Below are 23,654 nucleotides of genomic sequence, written 5' to 3' on the forward strand. Positions count from 1 at the left end.
CAGAAACAACTCCTAAAATTCCTCTTCTTAACTGGCTAGCTTTAAAAGAAGCATTTAAAGGTAAATATATTTGAAATATATATTTTCATGCACAAATATATTTTCTTTTAAGAAAGCAGAAATGCCCTTCATTCACTAAGCATTCAGAAGGGTGGAGTTATCTCATCTACACAAAGGGCAGTGAAAGTGAAAGTATGGAAACCATTAAGGTGATTTGCCCTGGAGAGACAGCAAGCACTCGTGTCAAAGAGCACCAGGTGGCAGACACAGCAGGGCATGGTGCTGGTGCACACTAGTTAGGGCTGTGTAGGCTCGCTCCTCAGGCTGCTGCCAACAGGGATGCTATGGCCTGAGTGCACACATCTGAAGGCAACCATGATGGGCAGACAGTAAGGGCCTGGTGCTGCAATGGAAAATCAAAGCCCTTTGCTGCCTCCAACCCCACTGTTCTTAAGCAATCTATTTGTAACAATAGTTTCCTTGAAGCTCCAAAACTACATTAAAAAAAAAAAAAAAAAAAAAAGGCCAAAGGATATTCTCATTTTTTTTCTAAAACAAGCATGGAATATAAACTTCAATAGCTGCGTAGACAAATCCAAATGTATGACTCAAAGTGCATGAAGCTGATTTTGAATCTTCTCAATGTTAAAAATATGAAAGAATTTTTTTCAGTTTTTTTCTCATAACATTTACCCAGACTTTCAGACTTTCTGCTGTCCCACATATCAATTAAATGCAATGAGTTAAGCTCAACTGGATTCTGCCTCAAACAGCCGACTGTGAAAGAACAGTTTTTAGACAACTGGATAAAATTGTACAGACTGACTATTAAGTTATATTACTATTATTTATCCTATTGATATTATCCTGTCATATTATGGGGATTTTAAGTCCTTACTTGTTCAAAAATGGGTCGATGCCATGATTTGCTTTGTAACATTTTAATACCAAAAATTAAGAGTAAAAGTGTACCCAGTTTTAGCTTTCCAAGATGAAAGAACTGGGCTGGAGAGATGGCTCCTTAGATAAGAGCGCCATGGGCTGCTCTCCAGAAGACCTGGGTTCAGTTCCCAGCATTCACACTGTAGCTCACAATGACCTATGTCTCCAGTCCAGGAATCAATGCCCTGTTCTGGCAATGTGGCACTGTACAACAGTGGTCACATATATACATCCAGGCAAAATACCAATACACATACATAAAAGAAAATCAATCATTTTTTAATGCCATGCCCCTCTTTAAAACAAAAAAAGAAAAAGTCTCAAAGAACAGCTGCACAAAAAAAAAAAAAAATGTGCACATGTTAACACTAATGCACTCAGAAAGCCAATCAGGACAGCATGGGATTTAGCTCACTGGAATAGTGCTTGCCAAGGATGAATGAAGCCCTGGGTTCAATACCACACTGAAAAGAAAACTAGGGACAATTTCTGTTATGAATTTCTAATGCTCATTTGCATACAAGATTGGCAAGATGATGACAATTATTAACACTAAATAATGGGCACACAGAGATTTAATTAAATGTTTAGTAAAGATAATCATGCAGCATTGATTGATACAAACTGAGTCACAGAAAACTTTAATTCTTGTTTAGTTTGCCAAGAAAAAAGAGAAATACATTTATAAGTAATACTTTTAACTAGTCAAATAACTTTATTTTAAATAAAACTATGAGAAGATTTCAAATATCTTTAGTGGGCACAACAGATGTCAGTTCTTTAAAGATATCTTATTCTATCTCTAGTTGAGTGACTGGTAAATAAAAACTCTACTTTTATTAACAGTGAAGTTTGCATTATATAGAATTAATCACAATAGTAATTTGATAGCAGTGACTTAAAGATTATATAATCAATAAACATGAATAAAATGAGGATTGAAAAAACAAAAACTAAATTTGTTCTTTCCCAGTCTAATGGCTGTAATTAGGTTACAGCAACGTATCACAGCCTTTAAGAACACAGAGCTTTTTCAATCAGGTTAAACCCTGATCCCTATCCTACCCCAAGCCCCCAAGAAGGCTCCATTGTCCCACTTTGGTTAGTAGCTTCTTGCAGATGACAAAACAGATTTTCAATCTGTGGGGTGTAGGGCCCTCCTTGAAAGTCTCAGTGGAGTCGTTACTCATAGCAAAACCATTGACAATAGTGTACCAGACAGCTAGTATTTTAGGGAATAAAGAAGATGCCAATGCTTTAAAAAAAATAAAATAAAATAAAGGCTTAAAAAATGAAGGCTTGGTCTGGAAAGATGGTCAGAAATTAAGAGCACTGACTGTTCTTCCAGGGAACCTAAGTTCAATTCCCAACAACCACATGGTGGTTCACAACCATTTGTAATGGGATTCAATGCCAACTTCTTCTTGTGTGTCTGAAGACAGCTACAGTGTACTCATATACATAAAATGAATAAAAAGCCAAACATCTCCCTCTAGATCCCTGAACTTACCCAGTCTGTTCTGGCATCCTAGAAATGAGATGAATAGCAGTGTAGATGGACTGTTACACTACAAATAACATACACAACCGGTAAGCATCCAACAGCAGATAGTAGAGAGTGGCTATACATACTCACCACCCTCTCTCTGCTCATTCCTTCTTGTATTCTTGATTTTAAGGAAAAGGTAAAGGAGCTGGCTATGTCCTAAGAACACATACCCTAAATTCAGTGTTTATTTAGTTTTTGCTGAAGTCATTAGTTTTTTAAGTTCCTATCACTATACTAAAAAAAGCATTTCTGTAGCCACACTACTTTCCATTATAATACATACCAATGCAGTAAGTCCTTCCAGTCAAACTATCTGTGCTTCCCTGGCTGAGGCTCCTTAGCCAAAGTGCTCAAGCTGCCATGGAGATGAGCAAAGCTCAGACAGAAGCAGTGTCAGAAAAACCAATGACAGAAACAGAAAGAAATGGAAAAAAAAAAAAAAAAGGAGACAGAGGACAAAATGAAGGGAGAGCAGGGCAGAGACCAAGATTAGGGGAGTGAAGACAGTGAAGAAAGGTGACAGGAGAAGACAAGGAATCTGAGTGTTTTAGACGATGAAGAGGCTAAGCCACAAGTAGAGGAAGATGAGCTTACCACACAAAGACTAGCAGAGAGAATCCAAGTAAGATAATGCATCCATCAGAAGGAGCATAGCAGTAAGTCAGACTCAATCAAAACCCATGCATTAGATGGCTTAAGCCTACCTGGATTATCTCTGACTGTTCAGCCAGAGCCTTCCTCTGTGCTTCCAGAGAAGATACCTGTTGCTGATAAATTAGACGCTGCTTCTCCCAGTCCAGAGACTTCTGTCGGAATTCCTGGGGAGGCAAGTAAGGTATGTAGATCTAAGTGCTTACGGGCTGTGAGAATTTCACAGCCCTTTGCTTCCATAGTGCCCCCGCTCCCTGGGTACAGTAGCACCCTTCTCCTCAGCAGGGGCCCCATTACTCACTTAGCGGACGGCACTACAAAGGAGTACTGAATTCTGCTCACACTGTGCCTCTGGATGTCTGTCTTTCCAAATTTAACACCTTAGTGGTGAAGAGGCAGAAACAAGCCAGGACAGTGGCTCATAAGCACTGTCACAGATCTGCTGCCACCTAAGGGCTGTTACCATTTTGTATTTTTCAGAAAAGTGATGCTAAAATAATAATATTCCCTTTGCTGTCTAAATTTCTAACATTCAGACCCAGAAACTGAATAGATTCAAACAGATTTCTAAATCAGTAACTCAGTAGCCCAATCCTCACTTCATATTCTGCCAATAACGGTATTTTTGATAATCAAATTTGTTTCACTTCATAGAAGAATTGCAAAAGCTTGAATAACGTGGAAAATATGCATCACATTTTAACAGGTACTTATAATCCAAAGCCAAGTAATTCAAAAATAACAAGTGATCAACAGCAATTTCAAATCCTGTGTCATGAAAATGGGCCCAACATTCCTGAAAATAAAGCAAATCAAAGGGAAAAGGTCCTCAGTCTTCCCATCTTTGTCCTCCAGGGATCTTTAGCTCTGATTGCTCCTTAGATTAAGTGTTACAAGTCAGCTTTCTGATGTTCTATTCATCCACAGTCTCTCTATATGACATTCTATCACATGTGCCAGCACTGACTTAGGAATAGCATTTAATAAAAATAAACCAAAACCCAGCCCCATTCAACTGGAGGGTGATAGACATGACATGCATACTAAATGAATGAATAAGTAAGAATGTTCAATGAAATCAAATAGCACAAACTTTTGAAGGAATTCAAAAAGGAAGCAAACAAGCATCTGAATAAAATAAAGTCAATACAGGATATGAATGAGGAACTCAATAGAGACAAAAATACTGAAAAAATCAAATAGAAATTTTGTAAATAAAAATCTCATTGAATCAAATAAAAGCTCAATGGAAAGCCTCTCCAAATAGAAAACGGAGTTTCAGGGCCTGAAGACAAGGTATACGAATTAGAACAGAAGACAATGGCAAAGATAAGAAAATATGAAGGGAAATGTACAGATCCATAGGACATCATTAAAAGACCCAATCTAAGAGCTATTAAGATGACTTGGTACATGAACAATGCTTGTCATGTAAGCATATAGATCAGCACTCACTAGAGAATACTGGGCATGGCAGCAGACATCTGAAATTCCAGTGCTGAGGAGGTATTAACAGAAGAATCCCTAGGCCTACAGCCAACCAGGCTAGCTCAATCAGTGAGTACCAGGTTCAGTGAGAGACTCTGTCTCAAAAATAAGGTAGAGAGTAACTACACTGACCTCTAGTCTCCACACAAATATGCATGCATGCTCATACACATGTGCACACACATATACACAAAAAAACAAATCTATGAATCATTGGCATAGAAGAATAAGAAGGTCAAGATAAAGGGGCAAAAAATCCATTCAACACAGCCACAGCTGAGAATCCCCCAAATATAGGGACAGAGCCATCAAGACACAAAAAACATTTAGAATATCAAGACCAGAAAGAGTCTTTCCACATCATATTATAGTTAAAACACTAAACATTCAAAACAGACGATACCAAAGCTGCAAGGAAGAGGTGCCAACCCACCAAGATTTACCTTTGTGTAGATTTCCCAACAAAAACTAAAAGCCAAGAAGGCATGGAACAATGTAATTCAAGCTCTGAAAGACAATACTGTCAAACCAGATTATTATAACCAGAACTATCTGTGTTGGTTAGTTTTTATTAATTTGACACAAAGGAAACATAAATGAGAAGAGAGAGCTCAATTCAAGATTGGTCTCCATCAGACTGGCCTCTGAGCATGTCTGTGAGGCACTGTCTTCATTAGTGACTATCATGGGAGTTGCCATCCTTAGGCAGATAGGCCTGGGCTGTGTAAGAGATACACTTGAGCTGAAGGAAAAAAAAAAAAAAACAGAAGGCAGCACTCCTCTGGTGCCTCTGCCTACAGATTCTGCTTTGAGATCCTGTCCTGGCTTCCCTTATTGACAGACTATAAGCTGTAAGCTAAAATAAACCCTTTTCTCCCTACATTGGTTTTGGACATAATGTTTTACCATAGCAACAGAATATTACAAATACATTCTTCAAACTGAAAGAAAAAGGAAAAATGTCCTTGATAAATATAAAGAAATACTTGACCTCATTGTAATAATACTGACGTACCTCTACATACTGAAGAGAAAGACAAATATCCATGATGCAACAGAAAAGAATAAACTTCACTACCATAGTAAATAAACAAATGAGGACTGCAGAGATACCAGACACAATAAAAACAACAAAATGACAGAAATGAATGTATACCTTTCACTAATACCTCTGAATAGTAATGGTCTCACTTCTCTAATCCAAAAGACACAAATTATAGCTAGGGAAGTGGCTCAGTGGGTAAGAGTGCTTGCTGAGAAAGCAAGAGTCCCTGAGTTCAAATCCCCAGCACCCACATAAAAAGTTGAGCATGGCCATGTATACCTGTAACTACAGTGTTTTGGTGAGGAGGCAGTAGGATCCGAGAAGCTTGCTAGCCAGCAAGCTTCAGGTTTACTGAAAGACCCTGTCTCAAAATATGAACTGGAAATTGATGGAAAAAGCCATACAACTTCTTCCTCCAGTCTCCACATACACTCATATGGGTGCATACAACTCTACCTCCCCCCTCTACCATATTCATTCATTCTCTCTTTCTCTCTCTCTCTCTCTCTCTCTCTCTCTCTCTCTCTCTCTCTCTCTCTCTCTCTCCATCCTTCCCTCCCTCCCTCCCTCCCCCCCTCCCCCTACCCCCAGACTAGTTGACTGGATTAAAAAACAGGATTAGGGGCTAAGGTCCTGAGTTAATTCCCAGCAACAACATGGTGGCTCACAACCATCTGTAATGGGATCTGATGCCCTCTTCTGGAGTGTCTGAAGACAGCAACAGTGCACTCACATATATAAAATAAATAAATAAATCTTAACCAAAAAAAAAAAAAAAAAAATAGGATCAATCTATTTGTTACCTGAAAGAAACATACCTTACTGGCAAAGACAAATATTGCTTTTGAGGGAAAGAATAGATCATTTACTATGACCAAGAATTTATCATTACATAATACAAGGATGATTGAATGTACATATTAATATGTTAGCAAATTATGATATGTACTATATATTAGCAAATATAAATATCATGTATCATATTAATAGATTTGAGAACAGAAATCACATGATCCTCTTAATACAGAAAAGATTTCTGACATAATCCAATAGCCTTGAAGAAACTAACAATAAAGAACTATAGCTCAAGGCTCCTCCCCTCACCACCTACACCCTGGAGTAAAGTGGCCCCACCCCTCACAAGACAATGCAGGAGAATTGGCCCTGGTGGCCTGGGTGTGGTTTCCAATGGCATGAGTGCAGGAGAGCCAATCCCACCCCTTGCCAGCTGCCATAGGCAGGAGAGCTGGCCCTGCCCCTCACCTGAGCAAAGCAGGAGAGCTGGCCCTGATGATACGGGCAAAGGAATGCTGCCAAGCTGACCATCTACCAGGCCCAGATCCAAGGCTTTGAGTTGGCCAACCCCAACATCTATCCCATCTGTGAACTTCTGGAGCCCATGAAGGGACTGGGTCCTATAGATCCAAAGCTGGAGGACTGCCACGACACAGGGTAACAACAGGATATCTGAGACAAGTCCAAATGACAATCCAGTATTGATAGTGTAGCATAAGCCAAAGGGCTCAAACCAGACCAATCACTCACTCCAGTGAACATTAGCAAGTATAACTGTTTGGACAAAGGGGGATACTATATGACATACTGTCGCTTCCACAGGGAAAGGGTTAGGTTTTTTTTGTTTTGTTTTGTTGGTTTTATTTTTGTTTCTTCTTGGTGGGGGAGGTTGCAAGGACAGAAGGCAGGGATGGGGAGATGAGTGGGATTGGGGTGCATGATGTGAAATTCACAAAGAAGCAATTTTTAAAAGGCTATAGTTTGGCCAGGTGGTAATGGTGCCATCTTTAATCCCAGCCCTTAGGAGGCAGAGGCAGGCAGATCTCTGAGTTCAAGGCAAGCCTGGTCTACAGAGTGCATTCCAGGACAGGCAGGACTATACAGAAAAACCCTGTCTCAAAAAACTAACCAAACAGACAAACAAAGAACTATAGCTCAACATAACAAAGGACATATACGGCAAGCCTATAACCAACACACTAAATGGGGAGAAGCCCAGAGCACTGCCACTAAAAGGAGGAGTGACAGGCAAAGGCATACACTTTTTCCACTGTATTCAAGTCTTTAGAGTCTTAGAGCAAAAAGGCAAAGGAAAGAAAAGGGATACAACTAAAGAAAGAAGCCAAACGATCCTTTCTTTACACAAAATGATCCTGTACATGAGACTCTAATACCATCACCCAACAGCTTCTAGAACTGATAAACATCTCCAGAAAAGGAGCAAGATATAAAACACACATTAAAAACTCAGTAGCTTTTCCATAACCAGTAACAGACACCCTGAGAAAGAACTCAGGAGAGCAATCTCATTCACAACAACTTTAAACTACTGCAGAATTAAATACAGACACACACACACACACACACACACACACACACTTGTGGAATAATATAACCAGGACAGTAAACAATCTCTTCAATGAAAAATTTAAAACACCAAAGAAAGAAATGAAAGAAGACACCAAGGATGGAAAGGCCTGTCATGTTCATGGATTGACAGAAATAGTGCAAAAATGACTGTCTTACTGAAAGCAATTTCATAAAGATAAGAACTGAGGAATGCCAATAGGAGTAAATAGATGAGACAAGGAGATCAAAATAGCTACGAAGAAAGGACTCTGCGACCCTCCAAGGCCAGAGTGTGGTCAACACTATGTCTATGATGAAGCCCTCAAAGGTTATGATGACAAGGATTTTAAAGATAATGACTATCTGAAGCTGAATCCAGAGTCAGTAAAGTAACCTGGACTAGAGAGGATGGCTACCAAGGTTCTATGCTCACGGTTGGTAGTGTAGGCTGGTGATAAGAATGTGCAGGAGCTGGAAGAAATGGTAGCATCAAAGAGGCTGGAGGGGAAGCAGTATTTGTGTGGTCCTGATTCTAAGTTCTAAATCTATAAAAATATTGAAATATAAAAAGAATATTAAACATCAAAATTATAATTCCAGATGGTAAAGTATTGTGGTTGTTTGAATAGGTTTGATCCCCAAAGATTCAAGTGTTTGAACGTTTGGCCCATACGAAGTAGAGCTATTAGGAGATATGACCTTGTTGGAGTAGGTATGGCCTTGTTAGAGGAAGTATGTCACTGCGGGGGTAGGCTTTGAAGTCTCCTATGCTCGAGCTCCATCCAGTGTGGAAGTCCAATGTCCTGTTTCCTGACGATCAAGATATAGAACTCTCGGCTCCTCCAGTACCATGTCTGCCTGCATGCTGCCATGCTTTCTACCATGCTGATAATGGACTAAACCTCTGAATCTGTAAGCCAACCCCAATAAATGCTATCCTTTATAAGAGTTGCTTTAGTCAGGGTGTCTCTTCACAGCAATGAAAGCATAACTAAAACAAGTACATAAAGCAGCATTTTTAAAAAATATTTATTTTATGTATATGAGTACACTGTCGCTATCTTCAGACACACCAGAAGAGGTCATCAGATCCCATTACTGATGGTTATGAGCCACCATGTGGTTGCTGGGAATTGACCTCTGGAAGAGCAATTGGTGCTCTTAACCACTGAGCCATCTCTCCAGTCCCCTAAAGTAGCATTTCTATAGGACAGATCACTCAGAACATTTTTAAGCAGTCATACAATGATATTGAACAGTGTTTCTCAATTAGGTAAAGTACAGATTCCTAGGTCCCATGCCTACTACTAGATCAGACTCTGAGGTCCCAAAACATCCTGAGTGACTGTTTCAATGTACCAGAGAAGAGAGGGGACTCACTGCCTCCTATCAGTAATAATGGAGTTATGGAACAAAAACAAAATCAGAGAGAGGCGAATCCTTTGTGACTTATGCTCTATCTAAATGGGAACTGAAAGGAAACTACCTGATGAGCTGAGTACTCTCTAAAGAAAAAGCCAAGCATTCCTCAAATTCACTAATACCTACAGGGTCAGTGTGGAGGAGACAGTGATAAGGTAGGATGCTGCCACTTACTGATGGTCAGTGTTTCTCAGAATGGGAGGTACTGAGTACTAAGATCTTCTCCAGGATACCGTCCCAGACATGTTGGCTAACCCTGCTCCCTGTACTGTGAATGCCAATTTCATGCTCCATCATTTTAACAATAATAACAAAAAACAAACAAAATAAAACCTCCATATATTTCCAAGTACCCTGTACGGAGATCTACACTCTTGAGATTAATTGATGGCTTAGAACCCCATCAGTCACAGGGGAGCATGTGATGTGGACCACCTACCCACACTGAATAGTTCAGTGGCAGCCCCTGAGATTGCAGGAACTGGCTCCAGGAAACAGCTCCATTAGAAATGGCATTTTCCTACACAACGAACAACTGCCATTGCAACTTGGACTGTTGCTGTGGACATACCTCTATTTTTCCAGTTAGCCTCTCAATCTCAGACCGATCCTCTCGCAGACTTTTAGTATTTCCTCTAAATTCTCTCAGTTGCTTTTTCTGCAGCTTTTCATAGCTTCTCTTCAGTCTGCTTAACTGTAAAAACAGTTATTTATTTACTTAAAATTTAAGAGCTAGCAAATTGTGGTGGTCAGACAAATTGGGATTTCAAAACAAGAACACTGCTAACTATTACTACTGAAAATAGATTGGTATCATGTTAGAGCAGCAAAGCAAACTAAAAGAAGACAAAGCTGGGACACAGCTCAGCTGGTAGAGTGCTAACCTAGAAAGCACTGGCCCTAGGCTGGACCCAGTACCACACACACTGGCTGTGGGAGCAGATACAGTGATCACAGAATTAAGTGAAGGCAGGAAAAACAGAAGGCAAGGTTATCTTCAACCACATGAAGAATCTGAGGCCAGCCTGGGCTACCTTATTTCAAAGTGCATATGCCTGCTTGCATGTGTATGAGAGAAATAAATGAAATTTATAAAAGCAATGAAATCTCCAGTCCAAAAAAAATAAAATAAAATTTAGTTTTATTACAATTGTCATGCATTCATAGATGCCCACACACACACAAAACCCACTCCACAGAAGAGAAGAAGCAGTGACTGTTCCCCTCTGGGCCAGTGGTTCTCAAGACACACCCCTGAGGGCACTGATGATACACAGTAAATAGGAGACTTTGACTTAAACCAAAACAAAAGTAATTTTTCCCAATATTAAAAATTAAATTGAATATGAAAATAGAATTTTCTTCTTTTTAAAGATTTTATTTTTACTTTCTAATTATGTGTGTTTATCTCTATGTGAGTATGTGCATGCAGGTACAGATAGATGCCTATGAAGGCCAGACAGGACATCAGATCCCTCCAGCTGAAATTACAGGTGTTCTGAGCTTCCTAACATGGTGCTAGAAACTGACCTGGGATCCTCTACAAAAACTCAACTGTTCTCCTATTTATTTTTTATTAGAGGTAGGGGAGAGGGGAAGGGGAGTATGTGTACACCTCAGCCCACCAAGAGGAAATCAGAGGACAGTTTGCAGGAGCTAGTTCTCTCCTTCCACCATGTAGGTCCCTGGGATAAAATTCATGTCATGAAGCTTGGTGGCAGGTGCCTCTACCCAATGAGCCATCTTATAACCCCTGCTTTTCTTAATCACAGTTTTTCCTTCCTTCCTTTCTTCCTTCCTTTCTCCCTTCCTTCCTTCCTTCCTTCCTTCTTTCCTCCCTTCCTTCCCTCCTTCCTCCCTCCCTTCCTTTCTGCCTTCTTACCTTCCTGCCTTCCTTCCTTTTTGGTTTTTAGAGACAGGGTTTCTCTGTATAGTCCTGGCGATTCTAGAACTCACTTTGTAAACCAGGCTGGCCTCTAACACACAGAGATCCACCAGCCTCTGGCTCTCAAGTCCTGGGATTAAACGTATGCACCAGCACCTCATAGCTCCCCAAATATTTCCAAGGGCTTTGTATCTTTCAATATAAACTTAGAAATTAAAATAGTAAATGTTCTGGAATCAAGATTTCAGTATTATATAAACATAATTCTTTTTTTCCTTTCTGTGCTCAGCTAACTGCTGGCCTCGGTCATATCAAACATGTTAGGCAAGATTCTTTACCTAGATTCAAGGTCAGAAAAAAATATTTCTACCACATACTTCCCACAGAATATCACACAGGCTGTGCATTTCTCACCACTGAAATCAGAAACAAGTTCTCAACACAACAGTCAAGAGTTACAGAGAAAGAACGACTACACATAGCAGCCCAGAACGAAAGGCTCACTTCTTCCTGTAGCTTCATCAACTCCTCCTTGTACTCCATGGCCATTTCTTGCTTGGTTTTTTCATGTTCTTCTATCTGCTGATGCAATATTCCAACCTAAAAGCAGGAAGGGATAGTACTGTTCAGTATTAGCATTGAAAGGATATCCCTGCAACATAGCACAAAAATAATCCTTTTACTTACCTGAAACTAATGTTCTCAGGTATAACTACATAGCTAGCCTTCTTCCCAGGCAGCCAAGTAAATGGCTGCGTCAACAGTCTATACAACAGCCAAACACGAACAACTCTTTGACAGATTTAAAGTTAGTTCAAGACTCACACTCCCTGTCTGATTTATTCTCCCCAACCCTCTGTTAAAATAATAAATGCTCATAAAAATAGCAGATGCAAAATTTAAAATTTTTGATAACCAAAAATACTTCTGTTTTAGAGACTTGTAAAACTTAAAACAGTAATTTCTGCAAGTAAAGCACACGTCAGTGACATCAGAGACGGATTCTGAAGTGATCCTAACCCAGTCTTCTGTGACTCAGTCCCAGTGACAGCATCTCGTACTAGTCCTCAACTCTTAAGTATCCAGCAGTATTCTCCTGACAACTAGTCAGAATGTAACCAGTACATGGGAAGGGAAAGGTGGTGTGTGTGTATGTGTGTGTGTGTTCATATATGTATACAAGTGTGCACACATGTGTATAAACATGTTTTTGGGGTGTCTTCTTCAATAATCTTCCACCTTATTGAGTGGTGGTCTCTTACTGAACTTAGAGCCCATCTGTTGAGCTAGACTGGCTGGCCAGCAAACTCTATGGATCCTCCTCTCTCCACTCCTCTGGTGCTGATTACAGATGCATACAGTCATATTTGTAGTTGACAGGGTGCTGGGGATTAAACTCAGGTTCTCATGCTTGTGTGGCAAGCCATTTACCCACTTACTAAGCCATCTTTCTAGCTTTTTCTTATTTCTTAAAACATATTTAAATGACTAATTTTCAGTCTTCCTATTGAAACATATCTGGAGATAAAGGTAGGCAAAATTCACTTTAGGCAGCATGTGAGCTGCACCCTGTGTTGTTTCCTGTGCTTGGTTCTGTGCTGGGGATTAACCTCAGGGCCTCTGCATATATAAGTACACATTCTGCCACTGCGCCACTCATCCAACCCCACAAATGCTGATCCACAGGAGACTGACCCCAGGCCTCTGCATGTGTAAACACATGCTCTGCCACTATCCATTCATCCAGCCCCACAAATGAGCCACAGCAAGTTCATTATTATTCATTATCAAAGTACATTCTAATTTTCACTGTGATTTCTTCATGACTTAAAAGATATTTGGGGGCTGGAGAGGTGGCTCAGTGGTTAAGAGCACTGACTACTCTTCCAGAGGTCCTGAGTTCAATTCCCAGCAACAACATGGTAGCTCACAACATCTGTAATGGGATCTGATGCACTCTTCTGGTGTGTTTGAGGACAGCTACAGTGTACTTACATAAATAAAAATAAATAAATCTTTTTTAAAAGATATATAGTAGGCTGAAGAACTCCCTTAGCAATTAAGAGCATTAGCTGCTCTTTCAGAGGACCTGAATTTAATTCTCGAAATCCACATGGCAGCTCACAATCATCTGTAATTCCAGTCCTAGGTGATTCAGTCCCCTCTCTGACCTCCATGAGTACCAGGCACGCATGTGGTGAACATAAATATGCACAAGTATAACATTTATATCCATAAATAAAATAAACAAATCTAAAAATAAAGATCATTTAGAAGTGCATTGATTTTCCAAGTACTTGGAAGGTCATTAAGTATATTCCTTAATTTCCAAGTACTTGAAAAGTTGTCTTTTATTGTGTTGAGTCTTAGCTTAAATCTACTTTGTTATAAAAATATACAATGTAATCTGCTGATTACAGTGAGAGCTGCTGGACTGCAGTAAACGTTTCAGTCACTTAAAAAGAAACACGCTTGAGGTTAGTTAGGTCAAGTTGCTTCTGATCATCACTCCACTTTAACTGGACTTTCCATGTGCTTGTTCTATCAATAGCAGGAGACCTGTGTTACTTCTATAGAGTCCATGGACATAATTTCTCCCTAAGGAGCCTGTGCTGCTTTGTACACTTTAAGGCTGTTATTACTTACAGTTGGATTATTAGACTTCCAGAGTTGAGGTCTGGGACTATTCAAACTATTTTTCATTTCTATTATGACTTCTCTGGGTCATTCATAACTTTATTTAATTTCCAAATGCACAGATTTTTCAAGGTTATCTTTTTCTAACTTGCTTCTGCTATGTTAAGAGAGTTTATCTATGATTTCAAGACTTTGTTCATGGCCCAGGATAGAGTCAATTTTGGTAATCATTCAGTTTGTGCTGCAGAAGAAATGCATGTTCTGCAGTTCTCTTGTGTTGAGTTCTATAGTTATAAACTGGGTCAAGTTTGCTGATCATGCTGTTCAAATCTGTATCTTTATGAATGTTCTTCATCGGTTACTAAGAAAAATGTGTTAAAACTCTCAAGCATGACTGTGGCTTTATTATTTCCTACTGACAGTCCTGGTAATTTTTACATACATATAAGGAAGGTTAAAACTATCTTACTATATTATTTGGTCTTATTTTGAGTTTTCTAGAAGTGCAATCTGAGAAACAGACTTCTGGGTAGAAACTAGAGTGACCTCAGAAAGCACAATGAGGAGATGGGAAGGAAGAGACTAATGGCCTATTTCTGGGCAGACTATAGCAGTAAGCACCTGGAGCTGTGTCACTGGGACCTAATAAGGAAGCAGACAGATGTGTTTCTGTCTCTTTGAGCAACAGGAAGCTGCTGACTTTACCCATCCTCAACCTGCTGAGGTTTACCCTGGGAAAGTTAACTCCCAGACATGTCCAGACTTGGTGTGAGCAGTTCACAGGTCCTGAGAGAAGCCAGTGCAGTGGAATAGTGAAGACACAGAGAGCCATATGGGTGTTTTCCTGCGTGTTATCTGTGTACCACACCGCATGCCTGGTGCCCAGGCGAGAGGAAGGTGTCAGATCTTCTGGGACTGGAACTAAGACAGCTGTTAGCCAACACATGGGTGTTAGGAATCAAACCTGGATCCTCTGAAAGAGCAGCCAGTACTCTTAACCATTGACCTATTTCTCTAGCCCACCAAATTGTTCTGTCTCTGCAACCCAGTGTGGTTATCATTTGCTGTGCTTTCTTAACATCTCCCTGTCTCTTTGTAAGTTGTGTTCTTAAAAGATGTGCTTAGGGGCTGGAGAGATGGCTCAGTGGTTATGAGCACTGGCTGCTCTTCCTGAGGTCCTGAGTTCAAGTCCCAGTAACCACCTAGTGGCTCACAACCATCTATATTGAGATTCAAAGCCCTCTTCTGGTATGTCTAAAAACAGCAACAGTATACTCAGATACATAAAAATAAATAAATAAATCTTTTTTAAAAAGACTTAAAAAATTTTTGCCTAAACTTTAAAATAAAGTTATGTTATTTTAAGCATAACTATGTTAGCAAATGCCATTTGCAGAAATCTAAATTAATACAGCTGATATTATTAAAAAGTTATTTGACTCTAAGTACAAATGGCCAACCACTAGGTGATAACTGTTTAATTCTTTGAAAATTTCACACATGTGTACAGTATCAGCAACCAAATCACAATTTTGTGTTGTCAGTCCTGGTAGTATATTGGCCTTCAGGAGGAAAAATGCCATGCAGCCAAGTCTGTCAGAACGAGTGTGAGGCTTAGGGTTAGCATTTACCACAGCTCGTATCCTTCCCAGACTGATGTGTATGGAACCTTAGAGACAATGCTTCTACCTACACACTTCCTGCTTCCCTTCCAGTATCCAGTGTTCTTCTACTGCACCAGCTAAGTTATGAGCAGTAAGTCAGGAGCTATTCTTAAACCTCCCCCAAAACTACCAATATCAGTGGGTGGCAGGACTGGAAATGATTTTATTTTCCTTCTCCCTTATTTTAAGAAAGGTCTGTCTGTAGTGGGTTTCCTTAACTTTGCTTTCAATGCTGATGATCCTGGCCAGGACTGTGTACGTGCTGAGCACACTTCATCACTGAGCTGCTTCTCCAGCCTTGATCTGTTTAACTCTGACAAAAGAGGCAAAAGAGCAAGGACTTATGCCGGGCAGTGGTGGTGCACACCTTTAATCCCAGCATTTGGGAGGCAGAGGCAGGCGGATTTCTGAGTTCGAGGCCAACCTGGTCTACAGAGTGAGTTCCAGGATAGCCAGGGCTACACAGAGAAACCCTGTCTCAAAAAAAAAAAAAAAAAAAAAAAAATCAAAAACAAACAAACAAACAAAAAAAAAAACCCAAGGACTCAACTTTAACATTTGATGGGGGATGGGGGAGGGTAGAAGAATGTTAGAACTGAACCTAAGGCTTTCAGCATACAAAGCAAGCACTCTACTGCTAAATCATGTCTCTACAGCTTCAACTTCGTTTTTCACCTAACTTTACAAGTGAAGCCAAAACCAACTCCTATAAACCTGGTGATATAAATATGGACATGTAATATGATGAAGTTATGCAAAGATTATGTAAGCCTCCTCCCATTTTCTTGTGTGCTAAGGTTGCAGATGTATACCACCATGCATGGATATATTGCATGACCTCTGGGGATGCAAACCCAGGGTCTTAGAGTTGCACAGTAAGCACTAAAAGCCATATCCTAGTCTATGCTGACATTTTCTTAAATAAACTATGCATTATATGTTTCCAAAGTAAAATGGTCCTTGAAACAAATACTACTATTCTTATACTTTCATAATAAATTGTCTTCTAAAAGAAACCATAAGAGGTCTGGAGATATGGCTCAGTGGTTAGAAGCACTGGCTGCTCCTCTAGGAGCCCCAGGTTGAATTCCCAGGACCCGACATGGCAGCTCACAACCGTCTGTAACTCCAGTTCTAAAGAATCTGTGGCATCAGGCATACGTATGCTACACATATATGTGCATGCGGGCAAAATATTCATTCACATAAAATAAATCTTAAAAAACAAACAAAAACAGAAACCATAAGAATTAGAATAAGGTTGGGTGGTGCTGGCACACACCTTTAATCTCAGTACTCAGGAGGCAGAGGCAGGCAGATCTCTGAGTTCCAAGCCAGCCTGGTCTACAGAGCAAGTACCAGAACACCCAGAGCTACACAGAGAAACCCTGTCTTGAAAACACAAAAATTAAAAAAAAAAAAATTAAAAATTAAAAAAAAACAAACCCAAACACTTAAGAAACATGTTTGGCATAAAAGATTAAACTAGCACAAAGATGGATTAAGGGTTTAGGTGAGGGTTGCTCCAAGTGTATTATACACGCATGAACACGGATGCACGGCACCATGTATAATTTAAAAGCCAGAGTCAAGATAACAAGAAAAGTGAAGTAGTCACTCTACCTCTTTGTGCTTCATGTCCAGCTGACTCCTCAGAGCCTTCAGCTCCCGATCTCGGATGTCCAAACAAGTCTCCAGAGCGTGTGTCTGCCCCTCCCACTCAGACTTCTTATGAGCCACCATGATGTCGATCTGTTTCATGAGCTCTTGCAGTTCTGCTTCACAGGATGTCAAAAATCCCCTACAAACACCAACAGACCAGACACAGTTTATGCCCAAGTAGTTTCTCATATTTCACAGATAAAAATATCACAGACTAAACCTATCTGAAGAACCTTACATAAGCAAAGCCCAGGGTGCTCTCTTTTTTGTTTTTCGAGGCAGGGTTTCTCTGTGTAGCCCTGGCTGTCCTGGAACTCACTCTGTAGACCAGGCTGGCCTTGAACTCAGAAATCCGCCTGCCTCTGCCTTCCAAGTGCTGGGATTAAAGGCGTGCGTCACCACCACCCAGCTGAGCCTTTGCTTCTCATGCTGTCATATGCTATGCTGCTTAACTCCACACAATATTTTGCCCTCCTCTAACGAGTAACCTAAATCCAAGCTCACTTGCTGAAACACAGATAGATGCATGTTTTACATCTGGCTTGCAAAGTGATACTTGCAGAGCTACTAACCACGTCTTCTGGGATATTTAAGGAATTCTTTTGGAGAATGCAAGCAAGCCTATGTTGCATCTCTTTCAGCCAAAATGAACAGCCTTGGTAGCAAACAGACTATTATGCAAGGAAAAAGATTACAAAAAAGAGCTGTTTCAAGAAACATATCCTTGAGCAAGATTTATTGCTGTTATTTCTCCCAACTGTTATTTGGAACACACTGCAGCCTACCTCTCTGCTCAAGCCACCGATGCCCTTCTGAGCTGCAGGAGAAAACTCAGGCTAGGATAGAAGCCGCAGTCCTTCCAAGTACTTCGAGAGAAGGCAACTGATGGAAGAGCGATGCTGTCCACAAACGTGCCATAGCTTAGCTTAGCTTTGGTCTAACAGAACCCAGGTAAGTTTTTAAACTGCAGTGAGCTCACAAAGGCAAACTTACCCACTATGCCCCCGATTTTGTATTCCTTCCAACAAAGCCTCCATCACCAAATCCCCTTCGTTTTGGCAACTAGAGGGAAAAAAAAGGAAGAGTGAGAAAACCTTTTTGTTCTGAATTCCAACATTCCAACTTAGGGTGAGTAAAAGCAATCACAGTGAGAAAATACAAAGCAGCCTAAAATGGCTGTAGAAGCAAGGATTATCATTTAGAAATGCTCGCGACAAATACATTCCAAAAGCAAACAAAATCCTAACTGCTGCTAAAACTATCCTACAAAAACCAACGAAGCACTGCATTACTCTAGGCCCTTTTTTAATTGTTTAACTTAATTTTTGAGACACAGTCTCACTATGTAGCCCTGGCTGGCCTAGAACCAGCCATGCATGTAGACCAAGCTGGCTTTGAACTCAAGAGAGGTCCAGCTGCCTTCTGAGTGATAGAATTAAAGGTGTTTGCCACCAAACCTGGCTTTCTTTCTATTGTTGTAGTCAAGACTTATTTTTTAACTATGTGTCCATGGAAGCCAGAGGCTTTGGAACTACCAGATCTAGATCTAGGAACCAAATTTCTGGCTCTCTTCAAAAACAGTATATACTCTTAACTGCCGAGCCCTCCTTCTAGCCTTTATGCTTAGTTCTTAAAGAATGTGAGGGTGAAGTTATTTTCTCTCAAGGGACATTAACTACAAAATGAGAGGAGTAAACCAGGACCACTGATGAAAGGAAAGCAGCATTGTCCCTAACTTAACAATTACTGTTCCTGACACGTCCCCCACTCTTCATGCCAAATTATGTAGAATTTAAAAATAAAGGTTTAGCATAGTCCTCCTCCTTTCTAAACTACTTGTTTCTCAGTGACAGAAAACTCATCTCTGAGGTTCACAGCTAAGACTAGTATTTTAACATGGCACTGCTGCATGCCTTGGGAAACTTCCTCTCCCCTTAAGCAAACTGCTCACAGCTGCAGGACTGCCAAGAAGGACCACCTCGAAGAAAAATGAGAGAAGACAGAAAAAACTGCCTGAAAGGAGAAATTCACACCATGAAGAAAGAATAGCCCTTAAACTCAGAAGTATCATGAGTTGTATGGTAAGTTTCTCTTCCTTCAGAAATTCTCCAAGTATTCTTTAGTAGAGACCATCTTTCATTCTGAAGTAAGTGCCCCCATTAGGCTAGAAAGAAAGCTTGTTATCCTTGCAGAGGACCCAGGTTTGATTTCCAGCACCCATATGGTAGCTCATAACTCTCCATAAATTTAGTTTCAGGGGATTAGAAGGTATGTTCATAGTGCAGAGATAAACATGCAAGCAAAACTCTCATGTGCAGAAAATTTAAAAAGAAAAAACAAACCATCCTTTTCCCTCATTTTTCAAAGTTTCAATTCAATCAACCTTGAATTACAGACAAGGTTAGGGTGTATTGATTTGGTCCCTCTGTCCTAATGCTTTTCCAGAAGCCTTTCCAGTAGCCTACTTCTCAAAGAAGTAGATTACCTTATTCAACAAACAGTTCAGTGTTGTATAAACAGCTCTCTACAGAATAATAAAAGACATGCTCCTTACCAAGAAATATCCCATGTGGAACTAAAAAGGAAGCAAAATGTTCAGCATCCCCTGGCAATGAATGCAGGGACAGAAGACACACAGATGACTCTAGAGACACAGAGGTACACTAGAGTAACTGCACCTATCTCTACATGTCCTAACAAGGACTGTGGGCTCTTCATGCACGGTGTGGCTTCGGGGCTTTCCTCCAACCAGTGTTCCTGATTAGTTAGTTCACCAGGACCCAAAGGAAAACCCTAAAGGAGAGGACTCCACACTTTATTCCACTTTTTTGTAAACCACAATAAGAGTCATTTACAGTGCCACCCAGCCCCAGCCTTTGCTCTGCTCCAGAACTGGGAGGCAGTAGAGTCAACACTAGACAGACCCAGAAAACAATTCTGCTCTGCAACTAACCAGCTATGTGCCGTCGGACTTCGGGTTTTCCATCTGTAAAATGAAGGGTATGAACAGTAACTGCCAAGGTCTTTATTTCATCTTTTTTATAATTATTTCTCAAAATTACTCCTACTAAAAATATACATCTTTAGGTCATGCCATTCTTAAACAGTGGTCTATTTCATAATATATAGTTTCTTGACATTTATGTATGACACTAATAACTAACAATGTGTATAATATATGCTAAACTTTAGTGAATATTCACTTTATCTACCTGCCTCTTATACTTTCTATCTTCCTTATAAAAGGCAGGTGCTACCCCTTTGATGAAACAGGGAGAACAGCTTGACTATGAAAAGCTATAGGTTATATTCCTTAAGTTCAAATCCAGGAATGTGATCCTCCAGTGTAAGCAATGTGCCATTTTTTATATCACTCTGCCTTCTTATGGCTAACAGGCTCTTCTCAGTGGGCAACAAAATAAAACTGAAGCATAATAACTAATGGCCACTTGGTGGCAGCAGCACTGTGATAAAACTACTCAGATATAAGAAAAGCCACCAGCTCAAATCTTAAATCCTAGGATTGAGACAAAGGAATTCTAGTTTAAAACAGGCACAGATGAGCAGTAACTGAAAACTGTCTGCTAATGTTAAGTGTGTTTCTTTAACAACACCTCACCCTTCTCTAGGATCAGATATACAGGGAGGCCTAAGATGTCTCTTCAGCTACATGGCGGTGCCACGTGACTATAACTGAGTATTCTGTGTTCCTAATATTCAATACAGACTTAAGCAAAACCTGTTTGATGATCTGCCACCTCTTAACACTTACGGCAAATACTAACATGAGACTCCTCAGCCAGCCAATAGGGCCCTCATTCACTGAGGGAACACTAAGAAGCTGTAAAAAGAGGTAACAATCACCATATACATCTATGGAGGGGCCTGTGATACGTGAAAATAGCTGCAAAACAATAAAAAGAAGTGCCTTTGCCTTTGGGTGCTTATTTACTGAAGAACAAACAGACACACTGCCTTGATGGAGGGAAGTCATCAGGTGGAGGAGTCAGGGATAAAGCTAAACTTTCTACAGAGAAGCCTTGGTTTGTTGTTTTATAGGGACTACGACAGTGTTTTATACTACTACACAAAAAGGAAAAACAGCAGTGCTGACCTGGATATCATGCCTCACACCTGGAATCCTAGCACTTTGGAGGTGGGAGCAGGAAGATCAAGTTCAAGATCATCCTTGGCTACATAGTAAGATCGAGGCCAGCCTAGACTACAAAAACAAAACAAAACAAAACAAAAAAAAACAAAAAAAAACAAAAAAAAAAAAACAGCTAAAGCAAAACTAGGAGGAAATTATCACAACTATTGGTCTTGAAGGGTTCCTACTAGCTAGAAACAAAACAATTTAGGGTATAGAAAAAATTGTTATATGTTCAAACAATTTAAACATATTAAAGCCTATTGGTTGGTTGGTTGGTTGATTGGTTGGCTGGCTGGCTGGTTGGTTTTTAAGGTTAAAGCCCTTGAATTACTTTTGGAAGTTGCTAAGTCACAGATTTAAACACATTCAAGTTTATCTGTTTTAAGGTAGAGCCCTTGGGTTACCTTTGGAGGTTGCTAGGCCACCAATTCATTGCTGTAGTCTGAAAAAAAAGGAACGGAGTTAAGCATTTTTCTTGCCATTCCTATACAAACTGTACTTCAGGACAGTCAGATAGCTGTGGAAGGCAAGTTCATCATGAGAGTGGCAGAGCTAAGCAGCACTGGGCACATGGCATCACTAGAAAGCATCACTCCGTGGCTGTGCTGCAGTAATAGACCAGGCACTATTAGCCATGGACGATCTCCCTATTGACCAAAAGGCTCTTGGGCAATTTCATGGTGGGTCAACTGAGCAGACAGCATAGGAACCGTTACAAACACAGATTAATTTTAACATCCCAAATGGGATGACTCAGATATTACAAGTCTTCCTGATAATGAATGCAACGGATAATTTTTATAATATAAAACCTATAACTATGATAGTTTTCTTGTACCTCCCATCAAAAGTCAAGGTTGAATCTAATGCTATATTTCAAAAGATCATTGTATTTCAACAGAACTTTCTGTAATTATGGAAACATTCATCTGTATTAATCAAACAGTAGCCAGTAGGCAACCAGTGAGTGCTGGGTATTTCAAATGTGGCTAATGCAATTGGGGAACCAAACCTTTATTTCATTTAAAATATCAGGGCTGGCTGATGACTACTACACTGGACAGTGTAATTCAAGATTTAGCCAGTGGAAGAGAGGTCAGAGAAGAGGTAGAGGTATATATTAAAAAATACATAAAACCAGCTAAATCTGAATGATAAAGGAAAGGGAGGTAAGAAACTGCTATCCATTAGAAGGCTTTACAGGCCTAGCAACCCAATGCAGCAGACAGTTCTCTGTAGGATTTTGGTCCAAGCAAGGTATTTCATGCACATATGGAGTAGCTGAAAAAACCTGAACCCACTGGACATTGTCATTGTGTATTTTTTTTATAAATTTATACTGGTGCAAAAATAGTACTGATTTTTTTAAAACTTAGAAAAGCAAATCTAGCCTTTGGCATGGGGAGCACCTTAGCTATGACAGGGTGGAGGTAGGGAGCACCTTAGCTATGTCAGCTATGGCAGTGTGGACTAATGCTGTCACCATCAGCCACTACACAGTACAGGAAGACCTAAGTAACAGTCCCTACCTCTCCAAGGGTGGAAGCAGAATCAGCATAATTAACAATATCTACACTGTTTTTGAAACTTCAGCATATACACATTTTAAAGGGAATATGCCTGTGTTTATAAATCTCTAACCCCCTTTAGTTTCACAGCCTCCTTTGTTACACTGATCACTGAGGAGGATATAGTACAAAACAAAGAGCGCGGGACAAAAACCTAAAAATGGTGCTGCATTCCAAATAAGAGAATTCGTTTCATCGTATCATTAAGCTACAGCCTTTAAGAATAAGTGTAAATAAATAGCTAAAGATAATTATAGCCATTGATCTCTGACTTACATACAAAATATAAATAAATACAAATATTGGAGGAATTGTACAAAGAGCACCTACCCTGCTTTAATAAAGTAATAAATTTTAAAACTCTAAATTGGCCTCAAGTCAGAGAGCTCAGGAAGCCAGGTGAGGTGGTGCAGGTCCTTAACTAGGAGGCATAGGTAGGCCCATCTCTGAGTTTGAGGCCAGCCTGGTCTACATTGTAAGTTCCAGACCAGAGACAAAGGAGAGTCGGCGCTAGTTGGGAAGGGGAGCGCTTTTGGCACTAAGTGTACAGTCTATAAATGAAAACTCGTATCTGACATCAGAATGCAGTAACTCCACGATTCTGTAGAGGACAAAAGCCCTATT

The 23,654-nt window shown here is 40.1% G+C and overlaps 1 protein-coding gene and 1 long non-coding RNA gene across 21 annotated transcripts in view; one reads left to right on the forward strand and one right to left on the reverse strand.

Annotated features, from left to right (window-relative positions):
* Cep63 (centrosomal protein 63) overlaps nt 1–23,654 on the reverse strand; it is a 40,451-nt gene that overhangs the window by 15,996 nt on the left and 801 nt on the right. For 4 of the 20 annotated variants that reach the window (XM_076917471.1, XM_076917473.1, XM_076917464.1 and 1 more), the window contains exons 2-9: nt 21,867–21,904; nt 20,263–20,295; nt 19,864–19,884; nt 18,303–18,371; nt 17,271–17,448; nt 11,851–11,946; nt 10,033–10,155; nt 3,196–3,309 (exon numbers count right to left, since the gene is read on the reverse strand). In XM_076917471.1, coding sequence (XP_076773586.1) covers nt 3,196–3,309; nt 10,033–10,155; nt 11,851–11,946; nt 17,271–17,448; nt 18,303–18,371; nt 19,864–19,884; nt 20,263–20,295; nt 21,867–21,904 — 672 coding nt within the window. The remainder of the gene's footprint in view (nt 1–3,195; nt 3,310–10,032; nt 10,156–11,850; nt 11,947–17,270; nt 17,449–18,302; nt 18,372–19,863; nt 19,885–20,262; nt 20,296–21,866; nt 21,905–23,654) is intronic. The other 16 variants (XR_004604447.2, XM_076917467.1, XM_034484182.2 and 13 more) reach the window with 5 other exon arrangements.
* On the forward strand, nt 18,080–21,735 carry LOC143435360 (uncharacterized). The gene is made up of 3 exons (XR_013105597.1): nt 18,080–18,260; nt 19,263–19,390; nt 21,369–21,735. It is a non-coding gene; the product is annotated as an uncharacterized LOC143435360 (long non-coding RNA).

The sequence above is a fragment of the Arvicanthis niloticus genome, chromosome 21 (assembly GCF_011762505.2).
Source record: "Arvicanthis niloticus isolate mArvNil1 chromosome 21, mArvNil1.pat.X, whole genome shotgun sequence".
Classification (NCBI taxonomy): Eukaryota; Metazoa; Chordata; class Mammalia; order Rodentia; family Muridae; genus Arvicanthis; species Arvicanthis niloticus.